The sequence below is a fragment of the Podarcis muralis genome, chromosome 6 (genome assembly GCF_964188315.1).
Source record: "Podarcis muralis chromosome 6, rPodMur119.hap1.1, whole genome shotgun sequence".
Lineage (NCBI taxonomy): Eukaryota > Metazoa > Chordata > Lepidosauria > Squamata > Lacertidae > Podarcis > Podarcis muralis.
In genome coordinates this window covers 100848693-100859277 of record NC_135660.1, presented here as the reverse complement: position 1 = coordinate 100859277, position 10585 = coordinate 100848693, and the positions used below count along the sequence as shown (strand labels likewise).

Here is a 10585-nt window from a genome sequence, read left to right as displayed (position 1 = left end):
ACCAAATTCCAACATAATGTAATAATGGTTAATCGTCAACAGAAGTAACATTTAAACAAGTTGCTTTAATACATACTTTCTTTGTCTTCTAAGTCCAACAAACTGGATAGAGCTTTTCTAGTAATTTAAACCTAGTGTAGTAGGCCTATACAATGCAGTATAGTAGGCCTATACAATTATGCTTTGGGGTGACCTAATTCTGCTTGCGTTTAATAGATTGATCTGCAGACACTGTGTAGTTGGCTGCAAGCACAATTACTGTAATAATTCATGCATACAACCATCTGCAATTGTCATTTCTAACATCACTCTTTCATCCCCAGAAATTTATTGCAAATAAATAAAATTAGGCTACAGGACCAAAAGTCTTTAATCATTTACTCAAAAGTAAATTATAAACCTGAAGGCAGTCATCACATGAGGGCAGCCATCTTGACTTCTTCTATGTCTCAATAAATTAAAAATATTTAATATAATTCTGTCTCAAATAACATGTTATTGTGTCTGATGTCCAGACACTGTCTGTACTGAAGCTTAAGGCCTCATAGACGTCTTCTTCTTCTTCTTCTTCTTCTTCTTCTTCTTCTTCTTCTTCTTCTTCTTCTTCTTCTTCTTCATTAAATAACACTTCTAAATCATCTAGCTGTGTGCATAATTTTATTATGTTTCATAATTTTAAAGATGGCTAGCAAAATTTGCACTTTACTTTCTAACAGAAATTTAGAATATGACTTGGAAACTAATTAAAAAATCTGTCAGATTTAGTTAAGTTATTTTCTAGTCCACAATTAATAGCAAAGCAGAGACTTTTCAGCATGTGACTTGCTGGATGGTTCCTAGATGAATAACATTAGGAAAGCATTGTTCGTGCAGCCATTTTGGCTAGTGGTATTAACAATAATTTTTGGTTGTGTAGATAGTTATTTGTGGCTTCTTTTAGTTGGGTGGGATCTGCAAAACCTATGTTTTGTTTGTATAGATATTTAGGCTTTTATGGGTTATGTTTGTTATAATTGGTTTTAGTGTTTATACTGTTTTTCTGAGATACTTTGGGTCACTTTTGTGAGGAAAGTGACATCATCATCCTCATCTTTGCTCAGATACTTTCATTCCTTCAACGAGTAGCACAACGAGTAGCACAACCTGCTGAAGCAGCAAATAAATGCGTAGAAGTGGATCTCACTGGTTGCAGTGCCAGTACAAATGGTCCATACTCTGCGATCAGAATCTAGGAGGGGGTTGTTAGTGCTGATGGAAGTTGCAGTCTGGGCCTTCTGGTACACGTTCAAGAAGGACACTGACAAACTGGAACGTGTCCAGAGGAGGGCAACCAAAATGGTCAAAGGCCTGGAAACGATGCCTTATGAGGAACGGCTAAGGGAGCTGGGCATGTTTAGCCTGGAGAAGAGGAGGTTAAGGGGTGATATGATAGCCATGTTCAAATATATAAAAGGATGTCATATAGAGGAGGGAGAAAGGTTGTTTTCTGCTGCTCCAGAGAAGCGGACACGGAGCAATGGATCCAAACTACAAGAAAGAAGATTCCACCTAAACATTAGGAAGAACTTCCTGACAGTAAGAGCTGTTCGACAGTGGAATTTGCTGCCAAGGAGTGTGGTGGAGTCTCCGTCTGCTCTGATGGTGTTTCCTGCTTGGCAGGGGGTTGGACTCGATGGCCCTTGTGGTCTATTCCAACTCTATGGTTCTATGATTCTATTCTACGTTTGGATCACCGAGGAAGCGTTTAGAGTCATACTTTGCATATATATTTCTTTGAACCAGAGCAGGGGTAGGCAACCTAAGACCCGGGAGCTGGATATGGCCCAATCGCCTTCTCAATCTGGCCTGCGGACGGTCCGGGAATCAGCGTGTTTTTACATGAGGAGAATGTGTCCTTTTATTTAAAATGCATCTCTGGGTCATTTGTGGGGCATAAGAATTTGTTCATCTCCCCCCCCCCCCAATATATAGTCCAGCCCACCACATGGTCTGAGGGATGGTGGATCGGCCCCTGGATGAAAAAGGTTGCTGACCCCTGAACCAGACACAAAATGTTATTCACCTGTTGAGTGAACCAAGTGTCTACAAAGATAAGGATTCAGTGTTTTTCAATAGTAGAAACCCCACATTGTAACTCAGGAGACACTGATCAGAATTTTCCGCCCACTTGCGTGTGTCAGCAGCTAAATAGGGCCCAAAGGAAACCAACTCTGCTGTTTGCTGGCAACTGAAGACACTGAAGTGTTTTTGATTAAATGAAACTAGCATCTAAGCCCGGGGAGGGAGAAGGGAGGGAGGGCAAACAATACCACTTAATGATAAAATAGTACAATGTGAAAAACGTTATCTATAAACATCAGAGAAAGTGGATCACACTCTAGTTGCTTGTCTTGCACACTAAGATCACAGGCCAAACTTCAGGCATGTAGCAATTCATCAACAACTCTTTGCTAAGAACCAGTTTTAAGAAAAACTTTTTACCTTTATTAGAGCCAACTGTCAAACTGTTTAAAATACCACTGAAAGAGAAAAATGGATTAGCACAAGTGTTTATTCTTACAAAATTCTTGTGCCACATTAGTCATGAAGGACAATGGAAAGAACGTAAAAAATGCTGGTTTTATAAGGAAGTCAGAAACTTGAAGAATTATAGATTAAGTAAACAAATGTGAAATTGGAACATATTAAAATGTCTTTTTTTAAAAAAGAGAGACAGTTTGTAAGACAGGAAAAATATGGAAGTGTCATTTATTGCTAAAAATTACTCAACTTAAAATGATGCCATGAATGTAAATTGCTCTCTGTAAAATAGATATGATCACAGGTCAGGCACGCCCACAAAGTTAGGTTTTCTAAAGCTCATGTCATTGACTGCTTCCACCCTCAGCTGTAGTTCCTTATAAAGTAAGGCTCTTTTATCCATAGCAATCGTGTGCAAATAAGTTAAGTAGTAAATGTCAAGCTTGGAAATTTCTTCCTTGTACAGTGGTACCTTGGTTTAAAACCATAATCCGTTCCGGAGGTCCATTTGTAAACCCAAACAGGTTGTAACCCAAGGTGCGCTTTTGGCAATGGGGCCTCCAAATTTTTTTTGTTTGTAATCCAAAAAAATGGGTTGTAATCCAAAAAAAGTTTGCAAACCGGGTTTGACATGTTTGTAATCCAAAACATATGCAAACCAGACTGTTTGTAAACCAAGGTACCACTGTGCAAAGGAAACCACCAGGACATTTTTAGATACTGCATCATTATGGATGACTGAGGCCATGTACATAATGCAAGACCCTTTTTTCTGTTGAAGAGGGCATGGACTGTGTGGTGAAAAGTGGAAGAGGGCTGAGTGTCTTCACAATAATGCAAATATATTAAATTCAAATTAGGGAAATATCTTTATTATGCCCACCAAAATGCCACAAAGTTTTTACACTATTTTGTGGTATTTTGATTGGCCTAATCAAAAATACTCCATTTTGGAATCGCCATATTGCTGGCACATCACTGCAGATCTGCAACAGTTTTGTGTAAATGTTAAAAAGCAGAAGGGGAAAAGTAGGAGTCCTGTGTTGCTCATAACACAAGTGCTGTAGATAGAGAGTAGAAGTACCACTCTCTGGAGTAGATTTGTCAATAGAATCACCAATAATTTCCAGTATAATTTCTTCTGATGTTTTCTTTGAGGATGATTTTTAATGTAGCCACTTTGTAATCATGCCGCTACCATGAGTTTTAATTTCCTGAGCAATTTTTTGTTGGACCCATCCCAAGAATTCTGGCTTAGCTTCTTAGCTCTGCATGTGGGCTTCCCTTGTGAGAACAGTATTGGAACATCAGCCTTTGGCCTGTTCCACCAGGGTCTTCTTATATTCTTATGTCTGAGGAAACCAAAGGGGGAATGACCATGGCCCCATGAGAACTACTGACATATCCTGGGTGATCCAGTGCTTGAAGAGCTTCAAGACTGTGATCCATGATTGTTTTGCAGCCTTAGACCTAGTTATACGTATACAGTGATTTTGTTTGCTGACTATGCTATGAGGATGCACAAAAAACACACAGATTTGCCAACTTGGAATGGTGATATTGGGTCATTCTATTTATAAAATTGGAAGAATATTAATATACCTACATCATCAACTTTCTGTTTAATAAAGAATAAAAAAAGAACAGTTTGTCAAGAGTATTTGTAGCAAAAGGTCAGGCCCCATTAATTCCCTAATGGCATTTTCCCCTCAGCATTTAGGCTGATTTTATTTCTAATGTGAAAATCAGTCACTTTTTGTCAAGCAGCAAAAACATTTGATAACATTGGTTGTGGCCTCCTTTCTTGTAGAATGTTTGATGAAAATCCACCGGCAAAGGCAACTGTAGCAGAAGAGTGCTCTTTATCGTGAAACTATTGCCTTAAAATCTGCTCTTTTTCCACTTGCAAGTCTGTTGGGGCTCTCATGGTGGTGGAGGAAGTGGGTGTGGATGTTATGGTCATCCTCCGTAGAGGAATGGCCCCTTTAGGGCTGGTGTTAGCAGAGCATAAACGAGAGAGGTTCTTAAATTATACTTGATTTGTGGAATGTTTTGTACTGCCAGAAAAGCATGGATTGAATCAGTGAAACAGGATTGCTATTTTGGTATAGCTTGTAAGGACATTCTTTCTGGGCAACACATTTAACTCATGTGTCTTAAGAGTTCTTATTTAGCCGGCGTTTTTCTGTTTGGATTCCTTTCTCTTCTGCCCCTCAGCTGTGGTTGTCCCCCAAGATTTTAAGGCTTGGGGTTGTTTTCTCAATTTATCTTCTCTCTCTGGCAGCTATAATCCATTTAACTAACATTAATATAATTTTAGCCTGATGAGTATAAAATCATCTTATATTTTTTATTTCTTGTGCACACAGTATCTTAATCGTGACCCTTCCAAACCTCTTGCCTGTTTCCCCAACTCTGTTTTTGTTCTCTCTTTCTGTGTTGGATCCCTTACTATCTTTCCTTCTTTGCAAGTATGCAGTCCATTCTAGGTCTTCTAATTTAAAGAATTCTTCAGCTTTTGCCCCTTATTAAGCCCACTAATTAATAGCAGCAGAGTGTTGCCTAACTCCACCCACTTAAGTATACCGGTACTGGGGGAAATTGGTTCAGTTGTCTTTTTGTGTCATATATTTATCTTCTTTGCATTTTTCCTCTTGTTTCAGTTTTTACTATCTCTCCTTTGACTTGTGTTTCTGTTGGATAGTAAGCTTTATCTGGATTCATTGGTACCCATCCTTCACCAGGATTTGGTGCCTTGGCTGCTCAGGTGGATGGTTCAACCCAGTGCTTTTTTCTAAAAAAAAAATGTTTAGGGGTACTCTCATTTTGACTCAAGAAAACCACCATTTTATAGTTCAAATTGGAAAAAATAAATTTAGTAAATGGACAAAAGTGCAAAGATTCACAAAATGTTTAGGGGTATGCGTCCCCCCAGACAACAAACCACTGGTTGTACCTAAGTGAATAGGTAGCTGTATGTAGGAAGGATAAGGCTGCCCGCTTTGGGAACAGGAAAATCCCCACCAATCTGTGGCAATTGCTATTCAAGGCATCTACCTCACACTTGGGTGTGCTGGTACTAAAGCCCTTAAACACCCTTTCTTGTGAATGTTTTTTTTTAGCAACCTACTTGAAATCTTGCCATCCTTGAACTATATCAGGAAGGCTTCTTAAGTGCCAGGCACCAAGAGGCCAGAAAAGTACCCAGTACATATATCTACAGGGTATCCAAAGCCCTTCAAACCATTCCTGTTCAAAATCTAAGTACTGTACCATTTGGAAAATCTTTCTGTTGAAATACTGGTGCTGAATGGTAAGAACCATCCATCTTGGTAGTTTCCAATGTGAGCACATTGCTAGCAGGGCATTTACCTGTGACTCCTGCATTGCAAGGGGTGACATGACCCTTGTGGCCCTTTCTAACCTTGCTATTCTATGATGCTGTGGAGTCTGAAAATCAGACCAATGGGGAGCTATCAGGATTAACTCCAGATTTCTGCTTCTTTATTTGCTATAAGTTTGATGAATAGTAGACATAGGACACTGCCAAGTGGAATGATAGAATTGTAGAGTTGGAAGGGAGCCTGGGGATCACCTAATCCAACCCTCTGCAACCCAGGAATATGCAGCTGTCCCATACAGGGATCGAACCTGCAACCTAAGTATCGTCAGCATCACACTCTAACCAACTAAGCATACAGCAGATCTTTTGATACTCATGAGCCAGATAAATTTATGTCTGAATATAAAGTTCCCACTTGTCTGTTCTCCAGGGTCATACAGTAAATGGTAAGCAGAATGCATTTCCAGTAGTCCTATCTTTGTCCAGCAGGCACCTTTGATTAAGTCTTTTATATTGGGTGGCCTGCTCCATATTGATGGACATTTCACCTACTGTGGCATTTGAGTAGGTGCGCCTTCCTTGTCCTGCTTGAAAGCAGAGAAGATACAGGTGACTAGGATGGGGAGAAGGTGGCTTTAACTGGTGCAAGCACAGACACTGTGTGGGTTGAAAGCACTTTTTCTCCTTTCTCCCCTTCCCACCTGTAGTCATGTGCTTTATGTGGAAAGTGAGAAAGAAAGTAGAAAAAGAGGTGAGAAGGAAAAATAAATACATAAAGTAAAGAACAAGGCAAAACAGGATAAATTCTCTAAAATTCACCTGGAACTCCAGTTTCCAGCAACTATGTCAGTGCAGATCTAGACAATGGAAAATGATTCCCACCTGCTGAGATGGCAATCAGTCGCTGGCCAGCTTGGAGAGGTCACCCCATCAAGTGAATGCCTGACCTCTATCCTACTAAGCAAACTGTATTGTTATGGATTTAGGGCAAACCTTAGAAATGAATAAATGCCAGGGTTTTGGTTATTTGTGATATGAAAAGAGAATGCAAGCCGGCAAAGGAATTTCTAGGCTGGTTTATGCATACCAGCCTGGCTGGCTTAGTGAAAAGCAAACCTAACATGGCAAAAGGTGTTGACGGGACACTATGGAGAGCAATCCTTTAATTTGGGGGGTGAGTGATGGGGTGTACATTTGAGGGGACAGGAAAATGGAGTTTTCAAGCAAGGGGTTTTCTGAGAAGGAGGAGAGAGAGAGCGGAGATCCAACTTTGAGGAAAGCAGCTGAAGGTTGCCTGCAATGCTGCCTCTCGAACTGTGTATGCCATAAGATCTAGACTCCCTCCATGCAGACTGAAGGTATAAATAGGTGAATAAACCATATTTCGTAAAGCACAACAGTCTCCACCATGTCTTCCATTCTCTAAAGTGACACAGACCCTGTGGGGGTGCCTGGGACCCCATGGGCTCTTGCCACTGCTTGGCAGAGAGGGGCAGGCACACGACTTTTGTAACAGTATTTTTCTGAAAAAAACTTATAAAAATTATAAAGAAAAGTAAGAATAACTTCTAATATAAAAAGCATAGAAAAACTAGGCTGTTAAATATTTCAGCATGTAAATTATTATCTTATTTTTGGAAACTTTATTTATTGCTAAATGCAATGAAGTTAAGAGAGTTTAAAATTATCTCTGCAATGATTTCTCGTGAATTATTACATTATACATATGTGAAAAACATACAGATATCTTCAATACCTTCTCATTTGACTTGATTTGAGAATTTAGAAGCCTTTAGATGTGTTCTTTCATTTTCAAAAGAGTTAGCTAAATACACTAAGGCTAATCCATAACCAGAGCACATCCAGTGAAATCAATAAAATTAAGTTAGTGAAGTCCACTGGTTCAGTGAGTCTGCTCTCTGTATGACTTAATTCAGATATTACCCCTTGTGTTTCCAGAAGTAAATGGTAGTGTTTCCCACCTCCTGCTTCTAGTCAAATGGATTTGGAATGAAAAATAAGATTCTACATGCATTTAACAGAGTGATAAATAACATGTATAGAGTTCTAAATGAGCAACCATATGAGCTTCTTCTCAAAGAATGTGATACTGAAGTTATTCAACAGGGACTTGTCAGTTACTGCATTCTTCAGTCATTACTGAAACCCTTGTGATAAAAAGTTGCCATTGTAAAACCCTTTATTGGAGGCATCCTTTAACTAGATTTCATATGGCTATGAAAGTGAAAATCAAAGACTAAAACAAATAAGGCCATCTGATTAATCTTGAATCAATACCTCAATTCTCAGTGTCTTAGAATGATCATCTGCAGCATTTAGTTTAGTAACTACATACATTTTCTGTGATTTTAGAGGGACAGTTTCTTTTGTTCTGCATCTAATGTAGATTCTTCATGTAATAAAGAACTCAGTTGTTTCTGTGCACAAGAGAGGAACAATTCCAGACTTGATAGGCTACGTTGACGGATAACACAATCAATCTGTGAGGACAAAAGAAAAATATACTTAGAAAAGTAATCTGTATTAAGAAAAAGAATTGCAACTATAATCAGTGAACACTTTGCCTTATTAAACGACACTCAGCTGTATCCAGTGCTAGTTCTACTTAGAGTAAATCCATTGAAATTAATGGCTATAACCAACTCAGGCCCATTATTGTTAATAGGTCCACTCTGTGGAGGACTTTGGTTGGACAGTGTTCTTGAAGCTACCAACATGAGCTTGACCAAACTGCAGGAGACAGTGGAAGACAGGAGAGCCTGGCGTGCTCTGGTCCATGGGGTCATGAAGAGTCGGACACGACTAAACGACTAAACAACAACAACAATGGAGGACTTAGTCAGATACAACCCACTGGACGTTTGTGGGAATTCAGTACATTGCATATTAGAAAGCGTGACCAATGGCTGATTTCCTTTCAGCTTCAAATATGAAAGAGAAAAACAAAACCTAAATCTGTGAGTCTACGTAGATATTTCATCATTACAAGGCAAGCAGTGGCTTTAGATCATCTTAGCTGTTCCTGCAAATTGAGTCAGAATATAAATAACAATCAACAGGATTTCCACATATCTAATGGTGTTGTCAAATTTCTTAACCAGGAAAGCAAGCCATGTATTTTTTAATAATCTGTTTTTAATGAAATTTTAGAATACATGTGCTTCACTCCTTCATTCTCTTTAGCTACTGAATTCTTTTAATATGATCTCTGAATAAATATGACACTTTTGTTCCCTTTAGTGCATATAAATCAAATTTAAGGGATTCCCAGGGAATTGTCTTTGTTTTCTGCTTTTGTTTTATAAAAATTAAGTTGCTTGTTATGTGTAGCAAGCAGAAGATGAGTAACAACATTGGAGAAGCTCTAAATGTTCCATTAAAGGACTTCCGGGTTGGCGCCATCGCCGAATGGCGGACTCCCTCCGAGCTCCAGAGGGAGCCTGCTCGGCAGGGGCTGGGTCCTACCGCGCCGGCGACGCGGGGACCCTTAAAAACCACGGCCACGGAGGCCGTGGACATGGAGACTCGGCTGGCACCGTTAGCGCCCTCCCGACATTTGGATGATCATCTTCATCAATTGATAGACTCCTACCTTCAGGAGCACTGTCTCCCTCCCCCACATTAGTCAGTTTAAAGCCCTCCTGGTGAGGTTTCTGAGATTTTTTGCAAAAACATTCCTCCCAACCGTTGTGAGGTGCAGCCCATCGGGAGGGAGCAGATCATTAAGCAAACAGTCTGTGAGCACCTAGAAAGGAATGCTGTGATCACCAATAGTCAGCATGGATTTCTGAAAAATAAGTCATGTCAGACTAACCTGATCTCGTTTTTTGACAGAATTACAAGCCTGGTAGATGAAGGGAACGCAGTGGATGTAGTCTACCTTGATTTCAGCAAGGCATTTGACAAGGTGCCCCATGATATTCTTGTAAAGAAGCTGGTAAAATGCGGTCTTGACTATGCTACCACTCAGTGGATTTGTAACTGGCTGACTGACCGAACCCAAAGGGTGCTCATCAATGGTTCCTCTTCATCCTGGAGAAGAGTGACTAGTGGGGTGCCACAGGGTTCTGTCTTGGGCCCGGTCTTATTCAACATCTTTATCAACGACTTGGATGATGGACTCAAGGGCATCCTGATCAAATTTGCAGATGACACCAAACTGGGAGGGGTGGCTAACACCCCAGAGGACAGGATCACACTTCAAAACGACCTTGACAGATTAGAGAACTGGGCCAAAACAAACAAGATGAATTTTAACAGGGAGAAATGTAAAGTATTGCACTTGGGCAAAAAAAATGAGAGGCACAAATACAAGATGGGGGACACCTGGCTTGAGAGCAGTACATGTGAAAAGGATCTAGGAGTCTTGGTTGACCACAAACTTGACATGAGCCAACAATGTGACACGGCAGCTAAAAAAGCCAATGCAATTCTGGGCCTCATCAATAGGAGTATAGCATCTAGATCAAGGGAAGTAATAGTGCCACTGTATTCTGCTCTGGTCAGACCTCACCTGGAGTACTGTGTCCAGTTCTGGGCACCACAGTTCAAGAAGGACACTGACAAACTCGAACGTGTCCAGAGGAGGGCAACCAAAATGGTCAAAGGCCTGGAAACGATGCCTTATGAGGAACGGCTAAGGGAGCTGGGCATGTTTAGCCTGGAGAAGAGGAGGTTACGGGGTGATCTGATAGCCATGTA

At 40.2% G+C, this 10585-nt stretch overlaps 1 protein-coding gene across 18 annotated transcripts in view; it reads right to left on the bottom strand.

Moving 5' to 3' along the window:
* Nucleotides 1–3115: 3115 nt before the first annotated feature.
* The window catches only part of CCDC91 (coiled-coil domain containing 91), a 143253-nt gene continuing 135783 nt past the window's right edge, over nt 3116–10585 (bottom strand). For all 18 annotated transcript variants that reach the window (XM_077930843.1, XM_077930844.1, XM_077930848.1 and 15 more), the window contains one exon: nt 3116–8364. In XM_077930843.1, the coding sequence (XP_077786969.1) occupies nt 8233–8364 (132 nt within the window). In that variant the 3' untranslated portion in view covers nt 3116–8232. The remainder of the gene's footprint in view (nt 8365–10585) is intronic.